This window comes from Archocentrus centrarchus, chromosome 13, assembly GCF_007364275.1.
Source record: "Archocentrus centrarchus isolate MPI-CPG fArcCen1 chromosome 13, fArcCen1, whole genome shotgun sequence".
NCBI classification, from domain to species: domain Eukaryota; kingdom Metazoa; phylum Chordata; class Actinopteri; order Cichliformes; family Cichlidae; genus Archocentrus; species Archocentrus centrarchus.
The window spans coordinates 15,401,433-15,425,769 of NC_044358.1; the positions used below are offsets into that span (position 1 = coordinate 15,401,433).

Below are 24,337 nucleotides of genomic sequence, written 5' to 3' on the forward strand. Positions count from 1 at the left end.
TACAACTAACTTTATCCATCCATTTATTTAACTGCTGACTTAGATTAGGTTTACCGGGGGGCTGAAGCCATCTGACACAGGTTGAGAGGCGGGGCACTCCCTGGACAGGTACCAGTCCATCACATAGACAGACAACCACTCATGCTTACATCCACACCTGCAGCTAATTTTAGAATTACCAAATAACCTAACAAACATGTCGACTGTGGGAGGAAAACAGAGGACCAGGAGGAAACACACACAGATGCAGGGACTGAGGGGTTTGGACCCAGAAGCTACCTGATGTAATTAAAAGTGTTAAACACTAAACCACTGCGCTGCCCCTAAAACTTAAAATAATAACTATAATGAAGCTGGAGAATACAGTATTTGAAAAGGATCCTCTAGAAATGTGCAGCTTAGATTAAAGACAGCAAACCTTCGAACACAATGGACTAGAAGGCTGGGATTGATTTGTAGCCTTTAGTAGTACAACAGACCAATGACTGTGTCTCCATCAGAGTAAAAACAGGAGGGCTTTACACACACCCTGGTTTGCATCATTAAGCAATGGGTATTATATTAAATCTAGAACGTGTGCATGAAGCAATCAAAAAGCATTTAATATGTTCACGCAGCACACTTGTTAAACAGTATCAAATACTTACTAAAATAGTTGGATGGATTTATGAATAAAGATAACTAGCAATGGAGTGGTTATCAGGGAACACATGACAAAAGTTCAACTTCAATACCAACATCTGTTCTGTGCCTGCCCACTGCTTGTAGAAGCGACTATGTCCGTGGAAGGCAACCATAGAAGAGACAGATGACTTTATTTGCTACTTTGTGAGCTCCAGAATGACATTCCTTTTGATTTGTAGCTCTACACTAACTGCCAAAACGGAAAGAGTCAGTGTACGTTGCTGAACAATCGCAAAGTCACCAGGCACAGTGTCATTCCAAGTGTCCTAGTAATCACGTCTTTGTGAGCCCCGTTCTTCATCCCATCTGTCCCTGAGGCCCCTAATGGAAAACGGTTAAAGAGCCTCCCTCTCCCATCCTTAAAGATTTACTTCAGTGCCTTCATGGTATCTATGATATGCAGAGCATTGGACCTGAGCCAGAGGAGAGGCCTCCTAATTTTGTTTTGCTTGCCTTTCAAACTTTGCAAATACTGTGCAATGATAGTAATGTGGCTGCTGCAACTGGCTGCAAAATGAAGACAGGTAACAGGAATAACAAGGTACTTCTAACATGATAGCCACTGGCAGTGACAAGCTGTGTCTACAGTCCAATGATGCCACTGACCTGTCAAGAGTACTATATAGCACTGCCCATTTTGTCCTGAGCACATGTTGTGCCCTTCTTTCACTTATCACTTGGCAGGAAGTTGAGTCACACCATGTGCCAATTAGGAAATAGAGGTACTGTAGGAGAAGACATCTCAGCCAGTCTGAGGAAGTCAGAGCTTTTTGCAATGGGTGATCTGCCACAGAAATAAACTTTTCTATCCTCTGATCACAGCACTTTCCAATTAGTGCACAGTTCAAAGGAGGCTATGATGAGAAGAACACCGTTTTCATAATACTGGGCAAAAAATCATAAAATACTGTGAGCATCTAAAAAAAAAAAAAAGAACACACCATAGTGTGCAATCTCATAGATACCCTGGACTGAAAAATGTTTCAGCCATATGGCTAATCAATCTTTAGGTGTTAAATATGGCAGCGTTTGGTGATTCATGTCTTACCTAAATACATCTACACCTTTCTGTGGTCTGTGAGTAATATGATGCTGGCTGCTGGGGATCATTTTAATTACACAACTTGCAATTTTCAGGTGTAACATTGGAGCAAATAAATAAAACAAAGCCTGTGAGCTACTTCAGACACTTAAATCAAGTCAGTGCCACTGTTTCCTACACGCCATGTATGCCTCCCTCTCCTAATGGAATATACCAAGTACAGCTCGTCTGTGCATCATAATTTTCATACTAATGCATCAAAGAGGGACTCATCTTTTGTCCGTGTCGTGATACTGGGCTGATTAAAAGAATAAATAAATGAAAAGAAACTAACAAAAAAATGCAGACAGTGCTGTGCATGAATGAACTGCTCAGTCTGCTTACGTATGTTTTCAGATTGAACGAAGTTTGTGACCAAAGACCAGCTTCAGCGTTGCTTAAAGTCAGTGCAGATTTTCAGAGCAAACAAATCAGATATTTTAATGCTAACAGTGCCAGCTTGGATGGAAAGAAATACAGCGCGCCAAATCAGTAAAAAACACTGAAATATCACATTACATCAAAGCATCCAGACAAACTTTGAGTGACTGATGGCAACAGGATGTTACCAAAAAGCTAAAACCCTGAGCCAACATCTGCAAAAATTCACAAATCAAATGGGGAAGGGGGGGGGGGGGGGGGGGGGGGGGGGGTCAATGAAAGGACACAAAATTACAGTAACTGACTGCAAGGAAATTCGGAAGTATCGAAAGGTGTACAAATAAGTATGTTGAGTGCTGCAGAGCCGTTTTCCAGTCTGCATGCTCATAAAGTGAAAAAAGCTTCTGGGGCCTAACCTCACTGTCCTTGGTTAGATACCCAGGGTGAATGGAAGGGAACACAGGAGGATACTGATGACCATAAAATGAGGCGCATATAAAAAATGTGCTAATGAGCAAGCAACCACCGAGACGATATAGTGACGCCTTAAACTCCCAACCTTTCAGCACTTCAAAATGTTCCGGTTTACACAGATGTGATAAAACTGTGCGACATGTCAAAACATCTGTCACGAGGTATAATTGGGTTCATTAGACGTCTCACCCAGAGTTCCCAATTACGGGCCTTAATAATTAATTGCACTTGAAATTAAATGTATTTTCTCATCAAGCCTTTAATTAAATACGGCCCACGTTCTTGATTTGAAATTCTGATCTTAGGGTGAGGCCTGGCCTCCGACATGTTTATTTGTGGTGCATCGAAGAGATGGTCTGAGCTTTGCAGGGTATAATTACGAGGTTTGATTAAGCACCATCAGGCTGATGGGGATCTCTGGCTTTTGGCCAGGTCACATGCAAAAGACACAAATTGTATCTTTACTTCTACAGCCAGATCCTACTGGTGATGCCAAACTAAAACTTGGTCCCATTGCATTGGGCACCAATTTAAAATAAGTGCATATATTGGAGAGTTTAAATGGTTCTGGTCACAAAAACGAATAATCACATTTTAGTTGTACTGTCCTTAAAGCGGAGAATAAATGATATCTTTTGGGATTGTTACTGCATATCTATAACAAATAACCTTCATGAAATTTATCTCCTTCGTGACACCATGCAGAAGAATCAGGATTTTTTTTTCCCCCATCAACTTCATACAAATGAACTTGCTTACCATTCTTCACAGTGAATTATTTCTTTTTCTACTGGAGACTAAATTTAACAGTGTAACCATCTGTATATTAAGCAAAAATTCACAGTAAAACAGATGTGCTTAATATGGTAAAATAAATTAAATGTAAGTGTTTATCAACTGCTCTTTTTTTGAATTTGTAACAGTGGGTGACAGCCAGCTTTCATTACTTAATTACAAAAGGTGCTGCTTGCTTTTTTATTTCAATCACGAGATTGTTGGAACTGTCTGCTAATCAAGGGAACGGCAACATTTAAATTCACAGTTCAAACAAACCTTTTTACATGACTCCTCTCTCCCCTCACTGGGCCTTTAACTGGGACTTTAACCCACAACCTTTCCTTTAACCAATCCTGACTCCAAGAACAAAGATGCTGCTTTTCGTGTTTGCTGTAAAGTTTACAGCGTGAAGCTACGAATTCCCATGCAGGCTTTGTTTAAACTTTAAAAAAAAAAATCTAACATTTGTTCTCCTCTAAAAGAGGAAAAAAAACAGCTTTTTTATTTTTTTTTTTTTAGGATATGGCCTGTTACATTGTTATGAATGATTGTTTTAAACATGAAGAAGCTGCTCTATGACAGTCTGCAGTTAAACAGACCTGAAAAATAAACACAACATCCAAAGAATGCAGAGCTGGGAACACAGTTTGTCTTTGATGAATCCCCCTGCATGTACTTTTAAGTATTAGTTTTTCATTTTTGTGCCTTCATCAGGCACGTCTTATGATTATTTACAACAAAAACACTGTAGTGTACATAGATCAGAGAGATGAAAACAAGACTGTATGACCAGATATGAATATCATATCCCTTCGGGGAGGACAGCAGTAAAAATTGGCAGAACTGATTTAATAGCAAAACTTATCTGATGGTCGTTACCCAGCTGGGACCTGAGAATGCTGTTTAGGGAATCTTAAATGGAATAAGATGAATATTCTAAATGTGCAGTCCTCTCTTGTGTGATGGCTGATGTCTTATTAATTTATTTCACATCCTGTCTATTCACAAGAGCAGGACACTGGATTGCCTATCTGCAGATTCAGTCAGTCCAATCTATGAATGATAATGTTTCTTCAGACGAGTCGTGTGGGCAAGGAGTCAATCTATGAGTCCCTATATAACCGCGCTTATATAAGGTGCAGAGGACAGATTCAACACTATTAAAATGGATGACAGAAGGAGCACAATAAAGCTTGCACTCATCCTGTGTCTGCATTCAAGTGAGGGGCGGGGCTTGGGGGTGGCTGGACAGAGGTGCATATCTCGGTATATAAGAGTGTCAGAGGTGACTCACCGATGAAGTAGGCTAATAGGAGCAGCAGTGTTAGCGAGATGAGGATGGCACTGAGAGCAGCACATTTCCAGTTGCAGTGCTTATAGGGTTTCTTCAGGCTGAAGGCAGGTCGGGAGAAGGTGTTTCGAGGCAAAGGTCGCGGGGGAGGCGAGTAAACTGTACTGGAGGTCAAAGGGTATCCTGGTGAAGTTGTGCAATACATTGGTGATGTTCCACCTGGTTTGAACAGGAAGTGCCTGGGAAAACACATCTACCTGTTAGTCTTAACAGAAACACGAGAGGTTCATCACCACAATGTTGCAGGTTACTGTCTATCCACGTGCAGCCCGTTCCAGTGGTAAGTAATACGAAGCATATTCAGTACTGCTACCGCAGTCATGCTAGATTAGTGAGAGGACATATTGGGTTGAAACAGTGACTCTATATTAAATATCCCAGTGACCACAGCTGGCTCTTGTTTATTTATTCATGCCAATGTGGGAGGAGTAATTCCCCGTAACCATATGTCAGAGCTATGTAGAGGAGAGATACACTGTGTAAGGTTTCAGCGTGGAGCCGCGCAGATTTATTTGCCCTTGAAGAACATGGCTGGCTATCTCAGAAAATGTGTCCAAGTGCCGAATGATCAGCCCATCAGAGAGCCAGTGGCAGCGGCACTGTTGTCAAGGCCATTTTACTGACAAGCATACAAGAAGCTCTCGAGCAACAGTGACATGAGCGTGATTGAATGTCATATTACAATGTATGATGTGGAAAGTCACTGAGACTATATTTTATTTATACATAATATCAAGACGAATCTGTCACATGTCCTATTCAAGCAACAGGAGACAGCACGGGCAACTGCGTTCCATACAGCGGTCGTGTTTACTGTTATTCAAAAGCAATACAATCCAACAATGTTACTCGATGCAAATTGTTAGTTGCATTAAATGGGGGGGAAGGGACAAATACAGCAAGGACTGTACACAGATGATTGACAGTGTTTCAAAACAAGAGGATGCTCGATGAAAAACAGTGCAGGCATCTATTGTTTTCATGGCAAAGCAGATCCCGACAGTAGTCAGAGCCAGATAGCAAACATGCAACATACCCGTCGTTGTACGAGGCATCGTGGCGTGCTGATGCCAGAATGTCCATCTCAATGAGGTTGTCCTGTAAAGTCTCTAGGAATGCCTGCTTTGCTATGTTTCTACACACAGGTGGAAAGATGGATATGAAGCTAGTGTGAGACACGCATGCAAGAAATACACAAAGGCCAATACAATTTGTGATCACCAAGCAACATCAACAACTGACGAATGGAGGTCAAGATGGACAGTATGAGACAACGAAAACCAAGGCCCTTATGGAACTACTTCTACAAAGGTGTGAGACAAATAACATCTAGCTCTCTTATCCCCCTCATTTGGACGCTGCCGTACCTGGTTTTGTACGAGCCCTGCCCTTCTCTGCAAGCGTCTTGCTCTTCTCTGATAAACATTAGCGTATTCGGGCTCCTTTGAGGTTGTGATCGGAAGAAAACAATGCATCACTTACAAATAAGAAGCTTAAAGTTTATTGCACACAAAATACTACTTTAAGTGGTTTCACAGCCTTTAGTATCCTCAACTGCAACTTTTTTCTCCATTTAATGGTTGCTACATGTCATAAAACACATTTTCAGTTAATGTTTCTAGAGCCTCATTTCTCCCATAATGCACTACCCCCTCCCCATGAGAGCTCTGTTCCATAAGGAAATACGGCAGCAATGCAATGGAGAAATGAACTGTCCACATGCAATGGGCAGGCTGAACACGTTGCATGGTACAAGAGAAAAGCTTTGTTTTTGATCCCAGTCCCCTCTGCGGCCAGCAGCAAAATCTGTTCATAGCCTTTCAAGCTTGTGTTCTCGGGAAGAATGCTACTTTTAATGAAGAAAGAAATGCTTGGCAGAAACTTGGCAGAAAAGAAAATGGTGAAGCCGGGCAGGACCGACCAACTGCTGGCATCTTTCCAGCGGCAAGGCAGGGTGGAAATATACCAGTGCAGGATTTATCAGTGCAATTAAATTTCACAAAAGTGACGAGAGAGAGCCATTGAAATACTATTAACTTAGTAAAAGTGTCATTTAATATCGCAGGGTCCATGTGGATGTTACTAATGGTTTCAGTTTCCTATGCTAGGTGTCATTTTTTTCTTACAGTGCAGTAAGGTTAGAAAGACCCGATCCTGTATGTGGTTTCAGCCTCTCCTCACCATCTGCTTTCTGTTCCACGGGGAATACCTGCGCGGGATTAACCGGAGCTGGATGACGTGTAATCATTCATTATACAACTAACTGTCCTTCTACCAGCTGAAATTGATTCTCATTTTCCTGTTGACTGAAGCGTCTCACAAAAACTGAAGGAAGAGACAATAAGTCTGTTCATGACTGGTTTCTTAGCCACGCCAAATTAGGTATTAGCCATTTTCCTGTCAACAGTTATTTAATTTATGGGAATGTATCTTATCACACAGACCAGCGGTTTTTAATAACTTCTGAACACATTAAAAATATTGGCAACATTTAGACAGAGAACACTGGTATATAATATTTTCAAACGTATAAAACAAGAATAAATCACTGAATTCAAACATTTGTTTCTTAGAAACATTTATACGTAAAGCAATGCAATGGCTAATAATCTGACAGTAAATGGATGCTGTTGTTGAGTCTATCGGCTCAGCGTTCAGAACGATGGAGATGTAACGATTTGATAAAATAAAGTGATGAAAGCAACGGCGTCCCCTCTCAGCGCTCATCTTGGTCTACTGACAGAATCTGAGCTGACCAATCAAGTCATCATCAGCCTGAACAGCACTCGGCGAACAACTTGACAAGATCGACATCGATCGTTGTCCAATGGCACCTTCACAGGGGTCCAAACAACATACATGACAGGAAACCATCTGTCAGAAAACTGTAGGTGGGTCTTTATTATTGCTTAAATACAAAATACTGAAACATATTTACAGCATTTGCTTGGAATTATTTAAATTTAAATCTGCAAAACCTTTGGCTTTTTATGAATGATATTTTATTCAATATAATATAATATTTGTCTGATTTTGTTTTTATTAAGCTGCTTTAAACAGATCCTAATAATTGCATCAGTTATAAAATAAAGTTACTCTTTTTCTTAACGACCTACTCAAAAGTAAAGGTTTTGCTTAATAAAATGAGCGCAGCTGGTGATGGTGAGAGGTTAGGTTTTGCTCAGGGGGTTTTGTAATGCTGCCAGATGAACGTTATCATTGGGAAGGTTGAGAAAATTCTGCCTCGGTATTCCTAATTTCATGCCGCCTTGCAGTAAGACCATCCAAAGAAACACCAGATATTCCCTTTGTTACAATAACACTTGACAGAGCTACTTCACACAAGGGCCTCCTATTGAGAAACGTACTAGAGAAATGAATGCTGATTAATATGAAATAAATAAAACTCGGGGCTGAAGTGGAGGAGCTATGAAGCCTGCTCACGGGAGCCTGAATATAATTTGGTATTATCCAACATGATTGTAATTACTCTGCTGTTTAAACTCAATAGCTTCCCCTGTTAGGACGGCTGGTATTAGACGAATATCCAAAAGCACCACTTTTCTCTTGTTTGCCACAAAATCATGTTCATCACAAATATAGGCCTTTGCCCCTAGCAGGATGTTTTCCATTTTATTGCTTTGCTCCTTGTTAGCACTGTGGTAATTTAATATGGAGCGGACAGCAGGAAAAGCCGAGTTCAATGACGCCAGCTCCAGCCCGGTCTTCCAGATGCCAAATTCTCTGTACACTGTCTGGGAGACAAGCTACAGGGTACCTTGTTTCCAGGGGGATGTTGCTGTTGAGTAGCCAGTTGTCCTGTGCACTGCCAGAGTCTTGACCACTGGCAGGACCCTCCGGAGGAACAGAGCTGTCTGTGGGTGCGGGACTTGGGTTGCTTCGTGGTGTGTAGTTGCTCCTGTTTAAGGAGTTAATAGAGGCTGCATGGTGCTGATGATTGGGCGAGTGGGAGTGGGAGAGTGGCAGAGGAGGCGTCCGCAGCCGAGAGTGATTTTGAAAGGCTCCGTCTGAAAGAAAGAAAAAAAACCCAGAAAAGAAATAAAACATGTAACAGATATTTTAAAAGAACAACAATTCGATTCATTTACCGTTTGCTTTCAGGCACTTTTGGGTTACCTTTGAAGGCGCCATCAAACACAGCCAGATTCGGTTTGCTTGGCAGCATAGCTCAAATACAGCAGATCCTTTGAGGATGCACAATCCAAAAGGTTCATGAAAGCAAGTTTGTGTGTGCAGACTAACTGGTTAAGACAAACCCAAAGCTTATTCAGCGCCTTATGGTGTTATTTCAGCTCCGTCAGGACCAATATTCTGTCTCACAAATGATTAGCCATAGCTTCACCAGTAGCACAAACACTCACTTTATTAGGTACAACTGTTGCTTGTTAAACTAAGTATCAGCCAATCACACATCACAGCAACTTAATGCATTTAAGCATGTAGACACGGTCAAGATGACCTGCTGAAATTCAAACTGAGCATCAGAATGGGGAAGAAAGGTGGTTTAAGTGACTTTGATCATAGCATGACTGCTGGTGCCAAACTGCTGATCTGCTGGGATTTTCCCCACACGACCAGCTCTCAGGTTTACAAAGAACAGTCTGAGAAAGAGAAATTTTCCAGTGAGCAGCAGTTCTCTGGACAAAATGCTCTGTTGATGCCAGAGGAGAACAGCCAGACTGATAGGAAGGCAAAAGTAACTCAAATAACCACTTGTTACAACCAGGGTCTCTAAATATACAACACATCAAACCCTGAAGCAGATGGGCTGCAGCAGCAGAAGACCGCACCGGGAGCCACTCCTGTCAGCTAAGAACAGGAAACTGAAGTCCAGGCTCACTAAAACTGGACAGGAGAAGTTTGGAAAAGCACCGCCTGGTCTTTTCTGCTGCAACATTAGGATAGGGTCAGCATTTTTTGGGTAAACAACATGAAAGAATGGATCCATCTTCCCTTGTATCAGCGGTTCAGGCTGATGGTGATGGTGTAATGGGGTGTGGGACATTTACTTGGCACACTTAGGCCCCTTAGATGAGCATCATTTAAACGCCACCTGTCTTCTGACGGCTGCATCCAGCAGGATAAATGCCACAAAGCTCAAATCATCTCAAATGGGTTTCTTGAGCATGACAATGAGTTCACCGTGATCAAACGGCCTCCACGGTCACCAGATCTCAATCCAACAGAGCGGCGGAACGGGAGATCCGGATCACGGATGTGCAGCCAACAAATCTGCAGCAACTGTGTGATGCTGTCGTGTCACTGCGAAACAAAATCTCTGAGAAGTGTTTCCAGTGCTTTGATGAATCTATGACATGAAGAATTATTCAGTTCTAAAACCATAAGGACGTCTAAGCTGGTACTAGCACGGTATACCTAATAAAGTGAGCAGTGAGTATAAATTAGCAGAAAAACTAGCAATGTTTTTCACCTTTTCACTTAACTGCAAAGCCCTTAGATGAACTGCTCTTTATAAAGTCCTACTTCTGCTCATTATTTCCCAGACTGACCTCCATCAGCGCGTGCTCGCGACCTCCCACAGAGACCTGTGACAGTTTACTCAGATCAGACACCGACTCCTGTGTGAACAGATTAGCCGGCCTCTTCCTGAAATGCACCGATTTGCTCGGCTTTTCTGAATTTACACGTAGCGCAGTTTTTTTAAAAAATAAATAATAATTTGTTTGTTTGTCTGTAAACTTCGATCCTGCCACAGTTTAAGTGCTGCAAATTTATGATTTGATCCAGATTTAATCACTGGTGACTCCGCCGGTTACGTACCATTACAGAGCTTTTAGCAGCTATTTTTTTCCTGTTTTACCAACTCTGTTGTCACTTTATTTAAGAGGATTTGAAACTATTAGATATGAAGTCTAGAAGGAGAAATTGCACCCTGTGGTTTTATATTCACTATTTGATACTGTGCAATTCACGCGATAGAGGACCAATGACTGTGTGCACTCTGTATCCATTTATTTCCACATCTGCTAAGCCATTCATCAATCAATGAACTCCCGGCTTTACACAGAGTGGCTTTTCTTTATAGCAGTAAGCCTCCTTTATTTCACAGATATCCACAACACTAAATTGCCAATTTACAGCAGAGAGAGGAGAATACAGACACACACACAAAGCTTATTTTGTATAATCAGCTCCTTCATTAAAGCGATACCTACTCATGCCAGTCAAGAAGCTCAGAGTCATTTCAGATATTTTTAGGGTCAGGAACACGACGCTCCGATATCAACATGTGTCAATCAAGGCAGGAAGGATAAGAACTTTCAAGGTGCACACTGGCTATACAGAAAACACTATTATTAAGCTTCAATGCTCAAGCTTACTGTGGAAAGTGGGTATAAAGTCCTTTGTGTTGAGAGCTGGCGCTAAATAATGGCTCAGCAAGAAAAATCAACACCAAACGTACCGCGCTGTATTAAACAAGTCTGTGACTCTTCAAGGATGTAAACGAGTACGTGCTTTACAAGACGCATGGTAATTTTATACGCTACATTTTCATAGTGTTTCAATCTAGTGTTTCTGTTTTTATTCTTTACGTTCCATTAACTATGAACAAAACATAAAAAGCACTTTAATTTTCACCTGGCTCGATGCCACGTGATCTACATCCTTTCTAGATGGATCCACTGAAAGAAATAATTGCTATATGATGCATTTGTTGCACTGACGGGTGGTTGGGTGCCACATTTCTGCATTTCTGAAAGAGAAGTGCGCCATTATCAACAGCCGACTAGTGCGAGGTAAAGCCACACAGTTGTTGATGACCTCCTTCCTGCTCGGTAATGTACCCGATTCCCTAAAGCCATTAATAAGGTTATGCTAATTAGATGCAGGGACACCACAGATACGCTGAGAAATATATCACAAGGACAAATGCATCGCTGCTCTGGAATGCATTTACTGTTTGGTAAACAAATACTTTACTTCCTACTGTATGACCATCAAGCAAATGTAGGGCAACAAGTAATTCATTTCTCTAACACATTTTTTGTTCCACCTGGGGACCGTAGTGGCATTGCTTCTTAAGAGCTTTGCTATAATACGAAAAAATTTACCACAAAAATAAATCGGTGCGCATCAATATATCATAAACCAAGAAGCACTCAGAGGGCGCAAACCTCCGCCGAGGCAGCTCACTCTCCGGGCAGTATTTACTTTATGGGAACGGTTATGTATGTGTGTGTGTTCATTTAGTTTAACGCACTTTAAGAAGTTTGCAGTGCAGTTAAGATCAGATGAGCGCAGCAGGAGGATGTTTGCTTTGATTAGACAAACATTATGTAGGCGCAGGCAATAATAGCAGGTATTGATTTGTAAATAACTGGACATGAATAACTGGAGCTTATAATATTATATTACACTGCAGTATAGTTCTAACTAACTAGGCAACACTGTATTTAGATAGAACATATTTTGGGGTCACTGGAAGAAATGTAAAAGTGAGGTCAGAGGTCAAATGTGACATGATATTTGGATACAAACTATAATGAATCCTGATGTATCATTCCCTTTACTCCTATAAGTTGCCATACAAACAACAGCAGTAAGAAACCATTTTAATTAAATACAGTAGTCCTATATGATTATCATAACTTTGACCTTCAGCTCAATCTACTGACCTTGAAGGAGAGGTCAGAGGTCAAAAGTCACTTCATATTTTAAATCTTTATGCAGTGCTTTCTATATGTTGACAGCACAGACTGCACTTGTAAGAATCACAGTTGCTAAGTTTTAAGGCTTTTTGTCAATTTTCAATCAATAAATCATGAAGTTGACCTTGAAGACCTCGGTGGATGTAAGCCAAATTTTAATGGATCGTTGACACGAGCCCACTCTGCACGCCTACAAAGTTTTATCAGAATTAATTCAAAACTTTTCAAGCTATTGTGTTTCCAGGCGGAACGACACACACGGATGCACACAAACCAACAACATAACCTCGGCGGAGGTAATCAGCGCGAGTATAAATAAGTACACAGGATGGGATTGCAGTATACAGTTAGGAGCCCCGCCCTTTTAAAGACCACAACAGTGACATAACTGAATGAAACCTACTTCCTGAAGTCTGCGCTCCTCTGATGTTCACATTTAAATTAAACTGAAAGATTTGAATCATCACAGAATTTGCATTCATGTGAAATTAAACCTGATTCCTAACCTGAATGGATCGGCAGCTTTAACACCGATGGAAAATAATCCTGGGCGCACACGCTGCCTTTGACCCCTCTGTGGAGATTGTAACATAGAAAAGCCATTTCCAAATTTGAGACCGCTGTGGTGCAAATCAGCAGCTGAAAATCTTCTGCAGCCCACCCAAACCCTTAATCACACTTTTGATCATCACATGGCCCCAAAACGATTTCCTCCTCTGTGTTTTCACTGATTCATTTCTTTTACCTTCTCATGATTTGCTTTCTGAGGCTGATTCTCCAATAACAGCTTTACTTATAGCACCTGGCAGCCACTGCTCCACTTTAGTTTGTGATTATTGATGAGTTATGAGTTCAGGATCAAATAAGGACACAAAAAAAACAAAAAAACATGTAGTTTTCTAACTTAAAATTTTCTGTTTCTTTTCGAAATGTAAACACAAATAAATAGAATTTAAGTATAATTCAAAATTACAAAGTTTTTTCTTTTCATGCAAGCCTGTGACCCACCTGCAGTACCATCACGGCCCAGTAGGGGGTCAAAGCCCACTCATTTCCACATTCTAGAAATGCATTCAAGTATTTATGTATATTTGACACTTCACCCCAGAAAAGTACAGAAAATCATTCGCTATTTGCACTCCAACCATTTTATTGCCTTTTGAGAGGTTTTTAACCAAACCTGCTCCTGTTTACCTATAAGCAATCACCAAAATAATACACAGGAGAGCAGATTATAATAAAGAAAAAGATAAGCACTCTTTGTACCTGGCTCAACATCCAGGCAGAAAGTCACTCTTATTTTTCTGAAAAGGCACAAAGACAAGAAAGGCGGCTGGTTATGAGACCAAGCAGAGTGAAACAAACCCCCACAGATGTGGCGATTCAGCAACAATTATTTACTACTATCCAAAGGATGGAGGAAAATAAATGGTTTTCTATTGACCTGCTTTGCACAACAAAACTGGCAAGAAAAGCAGATTCATTTGTTATCAGAGAGTCAGAGAAGGGGTTTGTTACAATAGCCAAACTTTCACAGGACATTCCCAGCAGAAGCCTGAAGACACCCATTCAGTGTGGGAATGTGGCATTTTCATTTTTCTTTCTAACAGATGTACGCGCTGGTTAAGGCCTCCTGATGCTTTTCTAGACAAGTAATTAAGGCAAATCCACTTCATTAGCTACGACCTCGCCCCGCACCCTGAGAAATAACAGGAATGTCTATTGGTGGAATGTTATAATTACTGCTGTCCCATTTGTGAAAAACGGTGACACAAAACTGAGGCAAAAGATTAAGAAAAAATTAACAGTTGACCTTTCACAAACAAACAAACAAAATACCCTAAAACAACACAAAATAATTCAAACCGCTCCTAATATTTCTGCTAATGTAACACAAAGGAAATGCAATAGAGAACGATTTGCTATTTTTATTTAAGCATTCGAAATCCAGGTTATGTCGAAGTATGAGAGGTTCTGGGCGTGATCACTGACTCATGAGCTACTGAGTGAGCATGTTAATGAAAAACTTTTCCACTAGGACTTTTACTCTCCATCAGTTACAGCAACAGTAAAATGAGCAGAAGAACGTCACTACATCTGATCCAATCCAGCACCAGTGGAGCCAGTTAGAGCCGGTTGGGCTTTCTGGGTTGGAGACGTTGGCATTTAAGACTGAAAAGAGGTGTTATATGTAATATTTTCTCTTTGAGCATCAAACTATATAAACCTAAACAAAAATAAAAGTATTAACCTATACATTAGCATTATGTCGGCTCTTTAATTCAGTGGATATAGGAATGTCAGATATGGTGCTATTCAGATTCATTTATATAGTAACTCCCGGTAACCATAAACCTCCACTGACAAACACCCAAAAATGCTTCAGTGGAATAATTTGGTAAACCACATGCTGAGGCCGGGTTCTCTGTTTGCCATTCGTGTAAAGACCTGGGAGATGTTCTATTTCTGAACGAGGACAGTGGATGAAATCTATGGCACTGATGGCCACACCTGATGAAATAAAGCAATATGACACGCAAACACCCGAGCGACGCACTGAGGTGTGAGCCATTCAATGCAGAATTAATCAAAAGCTATCAAGCGCCCAGATAAATCATTAAATCTTGCTTACTGCTACATCCCCTATGGCTAATCACAGGAGCAAAATTTCCAGTTGAGTACCACTTGTCTATAAAAATACAAATAGAATTTGTCATGAAGGCAGTGAAGCTGCACTCTCTACTGACTCTCTGAGGCTGGCTCTCTCTGCCGGACTTGTTTTTTCTTACACCGTTAGAAACGTCTGAACGGAGGAGACGTGGGAATTTTAGCTGTCTGTCGACCCATCTGAGAGGTAACAGGTGCCGTGAGCAACACGTGACGCTCTCTGGGGGAAAATGGGGCGAAAAGTACTGAATTGTGACTACAGTTTCACCTTCATCACTAACTGATATTTCAGAGATCCTAAAACAGGCGTTTAAAAATGAGGTTAGAAATTAGAAAAGAATGAGATTCACACAAAAAATGTGTTTGCTTTTAATAACACAACAAAATTATATTAATAACATGATTTTAAAAACTCCAGGGTTAACAGCAGAATGCAGTGTAATCTATAAGGATCTGCTTGCAAATGCTTCTCTCAGCCTTTCTGAGATCTAATGGATTTTCTGTCAGTCTCTGAGCTACCTTAGAAAGAACAAGACAAGTGGTTCTGTATGTCACTCTGCTGCATATCCATCAAGAGGTTGGAGATTTTGTTAGAGGGCACAGATGGCCTCCAAGCATCATACAATGGAAGTAATGCATCTCACTTTATGTCAATGAAAAGAAGATATGCAGGTATGTAAAATGCATTAGCCATGGTCTCTGTGCACTGATGGACAGCGAGTTGAATGGAACCGGACAAACTGTCTGTTGGCTCTAGTTCATTGATAACTCCAAACCATTACTAACAGAAACCAATTTCTCTTTCTGTGTCAGTTCAAAACAGAACCTCGAATACTCAGAAAAACAGGGGCATAGCATGGCGGTGCCATGTGCTGCTCATTAAATTATTATTTAGCCTCAGTTAGTTTGATTCCTCATGCTGTCTGTGGCTAAATTACTGTCTGGCGCGACCTCTTTTAACCACATTTCTCCATCCTTGCAGACGCAGTGGGATGATTAAGTGGCTCAAATGAAGACTTATTTGAATTCGCACACAGCCACGTCCCCGGGCCTTCTGTCCCGGCTCAGCATTCCTGCTTGGTCAGCTGTGGAGTGGCGGTGGTGTGCCGGCCCTTTCACCAGGGAGCCCGGCTGCACTGAAAGCTAACGCTGGCCGACCCCATGCTGTTTTGCATTAAGAGATGCTAATGCTGGGAGTTTGCAGTGTCTCAGATCTGGTGGCTCAGCGTGGCAGCGGGTTCTCACTGGCAGTCTCCTCAGGAAGAAGCCCCTCAGAGAAAGCTGAGGGCCACAGTGAAACACATGCTTCATAAAAGAACTGCAGGCTTCAGCGAGCAGCCTCAGCAGCCTTAGAGAAACCATTGCTCAGTGTTCCTCCAAATGAAAGCAGGACTACCCCCAACCCACAAAAAAAAAGAAGAAAGGAAATAAATAAACACTGCCGCCTTGAAGGCTACTAATGTGAATAATGATCTGCTGCTGAGGGTGTTTACTTGTTCAAAATCCAGCAGAACATTTTAAGTCCTGTATGGGGGCACAAAGATGACCTTGAGCAAATGTAATTTTAAATGATAAAAAAAACACCTGTTTTCCAGTGCAACAGATACACTGTGAGACAATTATTAAAGGCATGCAAATTTTCTCTGCTTGTTTGCTGCCAGTAATAAAGTTGTTTTGTTTTTTTCCCCTCCATTGTGTTAACTCTGAATTTGAGTTTTTCTACTATAACTGACCTGCATGTCAAAAAGATCTGATTTGATATTCCAGTCATTTTTTTGCCACGGTGGCTTTTAAATTACCTTTTTTGCTCATGCAATTCCCACTGAAAACCTGACGTGCATACTGAATTCACAGTTACGTTTGGCAACATTAAACCTGTTTTTTTCTACACAGAATTTTTATTTTTTTATTTTTTTTGCATAAAACAGAAAACATTTGAATTTTCTTTCTTTCTCTTTCTTGAGTTCTTTTTTTTTTTATGTGATTTGGACTATGAGTCTGTAATAAATCTATCAATCAAACAACCAATCTTTTTCAGTTTGATTAAAAAATTCAGGAACTTTGTTTGTAGATTTATGTAGCTCATGGAAACATTGTCACTAAACATTTGGCACATTTCAGTGAAGTCTATTCTGGTCACACCAAACTGTGTCTTTAGAGTTATTTAATTTTATTATTTGATATAAAACTGACAAAACTGAGCTTCTCACTGGACTGAGAGTTCTCCAGTTTTAAAACTGCAACGTTAAAGAATAATTGGACACAGACATAAAACAAGCTTACATAACCCTTTAGGGTGAGTTTAAGAGTGAAGGCTATTTCTTCTTATCCAACTGTAAGTTGCTTCTTACAGTCAAACCTGGTAAAGAACTAAATAATAAAGTTTATTAAAGAAAAATCTTAAGCAATGCTTGTTTTGCAAAGTGCTGTCTAATTTTTTTATTCGACAGGAGGAATATTAACGGTTTTCAAAATGGACAAGCGTGCAAACATAAAGAGCTCTGGTCCACTGTTATTGGGATATGAAAGTGGGAAAGGCGCACAGAAACTTGCTCTACTTCGCAACTTAATCAGTCTTAAAAATCTGAGATGACCGAGGCTGCCGGCGGGGGATATTCCTCGTCAGTAGTCTCCAGCCCTTTACTGACGGCCTGAGGCCAAACTAAACGATGTACCTATGCAAATCAGTGTCATTGTTATGAGACAAATCTACTGCTTTAAAGGCCATTCCCCCCCCCCACCCATGTCCCCTTCAGCACAGTCACGTCACTGCTGGGTGACCAGCGTGTTGCTGCTGAGGAATTAGTTGAGATCTGCGATGGGATTAATCGCTCCTTCTCCAGCCTTTCTAAACAGGCAGCTGTGGCAGTTTGAAGCCTGGTGAATCAACCTTTTATGTATCTGACTGGTAAGTTTGATCAGTCATTTAGACATTTTTAATCCTTTTGGGTTTGCTGCACCAGTGACAGAAGCAAGTAGTTAAAAGGCACCGACATTAAAAAAAGACTATCACACCTTATTCAGCATGCAAATGTTGTGAAAAAAATTAATAAATCAACAACATATTTTCACCTCCTGGACCAGCCAAATTACATTTACCAGCACACACAATTTATGCAACAAACAAACAAAAGAAAACAATAACTGAATATTACCTGCTGATACTGTTAACAGCATATTCTGACTGCTGCTCAGTAAATATACTGTAAACGTCTTACACTCACTGGGTTTTGGTCATCTGCTAACACCATGTTCGCAGTTTGTGCACGAATGCCACTCTGTCAGTCTGAATGAGTGCTAAGCTAACAGCAGGAGATGCTGCATTTCGTGAGGAATAAACAGCTGACATTTATTAATAAGAAATCCTGTTGAGACTCTTTAGACCTAATCTAAGAATCACACATTGCTGCGCTGCTTAAATGAAAAAAACTACAGTGTTTATTTTAACATAACTTCAGAGCACTCTGACTTCAGCGTTCTATCAGGATACACTGAGGACTACTTTCACCTAGTACTGAGTACTGTCTTTTTTTTTGTATTTCTCATCTGAGGTGTGGAGGTTGCATGCATGCAGCTGTTTTTGAGGGATTGTGGATTGTAGATACTCTCAGCATCAAACATTGAAACTGAAGAGGAATATCTGTGACAAATATCTCCTGCTGAACCAAAAATCATCCATCTCTTTGTGTGAGGCTCTGAACTTTGCAGACCTTGCTTCAGAGAGTTCTGTGCATTTCCTGAGGCCACATATCGACTCGAAAGTTTCTACTCTCTCTCATGGTGCTCAGAAAAAAGGGACATTTTCTTGCCTACAGCCATCCGCGTGACCTATAACACAACATATCCAGGAGCAGGGGAAGGCTAACCTCCACAAAGCAACAGTAGTTTGAAAACCAACTCACCATCAGCAGTAGCAGTGGCAGGAGCATACAGGTTCCCTGAGCCAGTTTTAACTAAGAATGAATTGGGGCCAAACTCATCCTCAGAGTCAGAGTCCTGGGCTGGCTGAGCTGCACAGTTACCTAGCAACCCTCCCTGGCTGTCATTGGCTGCAATGGAAGGGGGAGGGTAATGGAGCTGCTCAACAGGGGAGGAGGAGGCGGATGAACAATGCAGCGGAGGACCTGTGGACCACAAACAGAGACAACACATGGGGGGGAAATGAAACACACCCAAACACAGGCAACATCACACAGAAGCAGAGCGCGCACACACACACACACACACACATATGCAAGCCTTAACTCTGACACTTCAAAAACAAACAGGGACACATCTGCCTTTGTCTCCGCCACCTCATCCCAGCTGGGAAGAACAATACAAACAACTGAAATGACTTTGAGATAGAATAGAAAAGGTAAATGCCTGGCACTGGTTTAGAGAAATAAAAGCAACAAAACACCTTTTTGGGATGTTCAGTGAAAAAAAAAGGGGGGGGGGGGTAATTACAGGTTACAATGCTGAAATCCAAAAACAAAAGAAAAAAATCAAAAGAGGAAACCAGAGGTGACGTGTCAGGGTGTATGGAAACATTAAAGTACGGCAAATATACGTCACATCAGGGGCCTGACAGACTCCTATAAATCTAAACAGCCTCTCTTCACAGCCTTTATCTAACATAACTGCCATTCTCCAAACTGCAAAAGTTACACTGAGATAAGCGAGTAGAGATCAAATTTGCGTGCAGCAAGCATATAAATATGTTCTCCATTCTGGTGGCTGTTAATCCCCCCCTCCTGTGGAAATGCATATAACCCCCGCCAGTCAGGAAATGAATCCAACCTGAACCAATCCTTCTTCTTTCTTATGTACATTGTGTCCATCTCAGCTTTGCTACTTGTCAGTAATTGTGGCCAATTGCCTTAAAAGCAGAACAAGAATAATTTACAGTTTTGATTTTTTAAGAGTTTCTTTTTATATTTCAACATATAACCAGAACTCTTACATCTGAATATGGTACAGCTTTGTCTGCTAAGGCTTACTGGTTCCAATCGCATGCTGTCAGTGAACGTTAAATCTCCACAAAGACCTCCTATTAATGTGTAATTAACTTGTGATGGAACTCTGCAGTCTGCTGAAAATAACGCCGCCTAAGTAACATGACAACAGCGCACAAAAGCCATCAGTTTGGCGCTCCCCTCGTTTTTCCATCAGTCCCACTGTCTTGATGACGAAATTCCAGCTGACCTGATTGTCATTTATCAAGAGAGATGATTTTCGTCTAGCTCTGTAATGATCCCTGAAGAGTATTAAAACACGACTCACTGACTCGCATCTAATTAGGAAACAATTAGTGATATTAACATATCAGCCACAGCCCTGCACAAGCAGTAAACGTCCAGAGAGTCACAGTTTGTGCTTTATACACACTTCACGCCAGACACTTCATTTTTTTCCCCCTCAACTCTCTAATGTCGGTGCAGTAATGGGTGCCGAGGCATAGTGGTCCTGCTGTGGGTTAATGACCAAGACACCGCTGTGACTGAATGTACAGGAATGCATAACAGGAAGAGGAAAAGCTGTTGCAAAGAGCATTATCACAGTCATTGCCCGATTCCCTCGGAGCCATCTAAGACGTGTATTAGTGTCAAAACAACAACCCTGCGCTGCTGAATCAAGTACCACTTGACGAGCTAGTACCTGCCGCTATTCAAGACCAAAGGCAGGACTTGAGTCCCCGACAAAAAGACAAAGACGAGCCACTCGAAGGTCTCGGACTGAATTGTGTCGCATTTTCCTCAAAGAGAGAATTCATCAGTGAGACGAGAAAAGATTAAAGTCCTCTAAAAAATTGTCAAAGTCGTAACGTAAATGAGGTCAAGGTAGTCATGTTCGGCAGCCATTAGTCTTGCACACGAAGGCTTTTACTGTCCCACTGCATGCAATTAATACCGCCTTACCCACGCCACATCCACCTGAAGCCCGACACAGGGCCTCTGCAGGAAAGAAGCCACAGCCTGAGATGGCCAGGGAAGTTTCTCTGGCTGCCAGAGTTGATTGCCTTTGCCTTCACTCACTATATTACAGCAGCAAAAGGGAACCTTTACTTAGGACCCCTTGGACCGTGCCCAACTGCTGTAGTTTCTGACAGCTTCAGAAAGTGCCTTTTACTGCCTAGTTTAGCCCGACTACTAAAACTGATGACCACCCACTACATTTAAGGTCTTAATCAACTCATTAGCAAGCCAATTACAAGAATGGCCAAATAAATTGGAGACTGTGATGTGTAGGTAAGGAAATCTGCTCATTATATTGTTGCTTTTAGTGCTTTCGCCCCAGATAAACACTGAAAAATGTATTTCCATAGATCTGGGTTGTCCTAAACCAAAGTAAGCTACTAATAATGTAATGCTCTTACATTAAATTCATGTCACATGAAATAGTTTATTTTCAGTATCATTAAATTGCATTCATTTTAACAACATTATTAATAAAAATACTGAAAAGCGTCAGGAGCAACAAAACACTACAAAAGCATAAACCTACAACCTGGGCTGGAACGTTTCATAGCTAATTAAGGTAACTGACATTTTACTTTGCTCTATTTTAAATTAGATATATGTTTCTAACTAATAATAAGTTTATGTGAAATGGGGGTTTGCACAGCAGTTATGCAGTAAGTTATAAGACATAACAAAAGCCAATTGAAACATTGTTTCTACAGATCAAAGAACACTAACAGTGTGTGGTACAAGAATTACAGAGCAAAGCTGAACACCACATTTACAAACTGACAGGAGAACAGTGATGAGCACACGCAGCACGGTAGTTTCTCTTCACTGTGTGTTTATACACCACTGCTCTATTCAGTCATTAGCAGTTATTAAACTCTGGCTTTCTCTTTCATAGTTTGCCTTTTGTCCAGTCTCTGCCCTCTTCTCTTTCCCCTCACCCCCACTGGCTGTGTCCCTCCCTGAACCAGAGGTTTCCTCCTGTTAAAGGAGAGCACTTGCTCATAGGAGGTTGTGTGATTATTGAGGTTTCTTTCTAATATTACATTACATTACAGAGCGCCTTGAGGTGACTGCTGTTGTGTATTAAGCTTTAAGTTGTTTTAACTCATATGTTGCAGAACCTCTCCACAGCAACCAAGCTGCACAAGAGAACACAAATGTCTGAAGCAGTAAGATGGACTATCAGTCAGTCTTTAACTTGTCAGCAACCTAGTACACCTGCAGAAGTCCATGTGATGCCTGATTACGCTGATGTTGTCTCGTGCATTCACTACTAGTGAGTGGGTGTGTTGCCTCCCACACGCTCTATCCACGAAGCGTCCTCACCAAAAACTAAGTAAGTAAATAAATAACCCATTTCCAGGGGTGCCGACTCGCTCCTTCAATGTGCTACATGACAGTTCGTGTGTGAAAACAGCTGTAGTGTAATAAATGTCACAAAATGGTGAAAAAGATAGTATTCACAGTGTCACAGGCTAAGGTGACAAACATGTAAGGCATCCAATTTGTGTTTCTGTGCATGCCAGCATGTGTGTATGTGTGTGTGTGTGTGTGTGTGTGTGTGTGTGTGTGTGTGTGTGTGTGTGTGTGCATTACAGAGTAAGAGATAAAAGCTTAAAAAAAAAACCATAAGAATAACCAATTTTAAATTACAGATAATTTAAAGCTAATTTATTACTAATCAATAAATCTATTTGCTACATCACTAAAAGCAACAGCAACCTGCACGCCATAAAAAAAGCTGCTCCCAATCTGCTACAATCTTTGCATATTATTCCTCTGGTTATGTGAGCTGAGCAGTGACTAGAGACAAGCAAAGACACCAGCACAGTTGTTTAAGCTCTCCACACCCACATTAACTGCAATCATCAATGCAGAGACTGTAATGCAGATTCTTGCCTTGGGAAACTATGAACTTAATCACAATGATTAAGTTTGTGCATGAACGAGATGCTGAATCAGTCGTTATCACTGTGCAAGCAAAAAAAAAAAAAAAGGAAATTTATGTTTAAAAATTCCTTTATTTGAGGAGGCTTCACATGCTAAGAGAACGGAAATTAAATCAGGTAAACAAAGAATATAATTTAGAGGGAGGATGTAATCAAGTGAAAAGAAAGTCGAATAAGACGAATCAACAGAGTCCTGATATTTAACTCTGCCATCCTCTCTGTTTTCTCTCTAAACTTAGCTAATCTTTCTTATTTTGCCACCAACTGATATAAAAATCTGATGCTATGCATAGAAAATGAGACATATTCAAGGAGATGTTCAGACACACAACGTGATAAACCAGATCTATGACTGCTTTTGTTAAATACAGCCCCTGTTAAATGCACCCCACCCCCCCAACACAGAGGAAGGTGAAGCAGATGAGTGACTCCATAATGAATGGAGTCACTTGTCTGAATTATGTTTACTCAAAAACTACAGTTAGCATATAGGACACAGAGGCATGACTCAGACTCTCAGAGGGGACTGAGTGTCATCAGCATTGCTATTCTTTTTGTAAAATGCAAATTGTGTTCAACAATAGTGCGCATATAAAACTGCTGTAGTATAGACAGAATACATTTTTTTTTATGCTAATCCTAATTTAATTTAAACTGTACAGTAATAGTTGGGCAAACAAGGCCAAAAAAAAAAAAAAAAGACAATAAAAGAACAAACAAGTAATACTATGTGTCAACAAATTCGCTTGGACGGGTGTTTGGTACCATTTGAACAGGAGTCTGTGAAAGGTTGGCAGGTTGTCATTGGCGTATCAGTAAAATGTTGCATAATTTGCTCCTGGCACCAATTTTGTCATCCAGTGTAGGTGGAGTGTGATTCACTCCAAGATGTTATGCCGTGAATAAAGCTTTTGTCATATTTTCGGCTGTTGAATTTTGTACTCAGCCGTGATCAGAGGGCCTGACCGTGAATATTCAGATTCTTTTTCTGTGCACATACATGTAAAGTGCTCTTCCCTCCGCCACAGTGGTTTGGTTCCTTGCCTGCAGTAGTTATCACCGATGTGCTGATGTTTGTTGGTGAGGTCAGTGAAGTGTAATTTTAATGTTAAGGTTCAACATCTTTTGCACTAATCACAGCTGGGCTGTGCAGACCTAATCAAAAACATGCAATGGGTGCAGCACGTAGGCTCTGTGTTGTTTACATCATTACTTGGTTAAGTAGCACCTTTGGGTTCTACTCTAAAAATCACACATACCAATTAAGCATATTTGTTTGTGTACTCAACTTTCATTGTACTTTCTTCAATCAGCAGTCATCTATGTAC

The 24,337-nt window shown here is 40.9% G+C and overlaps 1 protein-coding gene across 1 annotated transcript in view; it reads right to left on the reverse strand.

Annotated features, from left to right (window-relative positions):
* tenm4 (teneurin transmembrane protein 4) overlaps positions 1–24,337 on the reverse strand; it is a 151,405-nt gene that overhangs the window by 72,106 nt on the left and 54,962 nt on the right. The window contains 4 exon segments of the mRNA XM_030744093.1: positions 4,692–4,927; positions 5,785–5,883; positions 8,527–8,776; positions 19,009–19,230. Of these exon segments, the coding sequence (XP_030599953.1) occupies positions 4,692–4,927; positions 5,785–5,883; positions 8,527–8,776; positions 19,009–19,230 (807 nt within the window).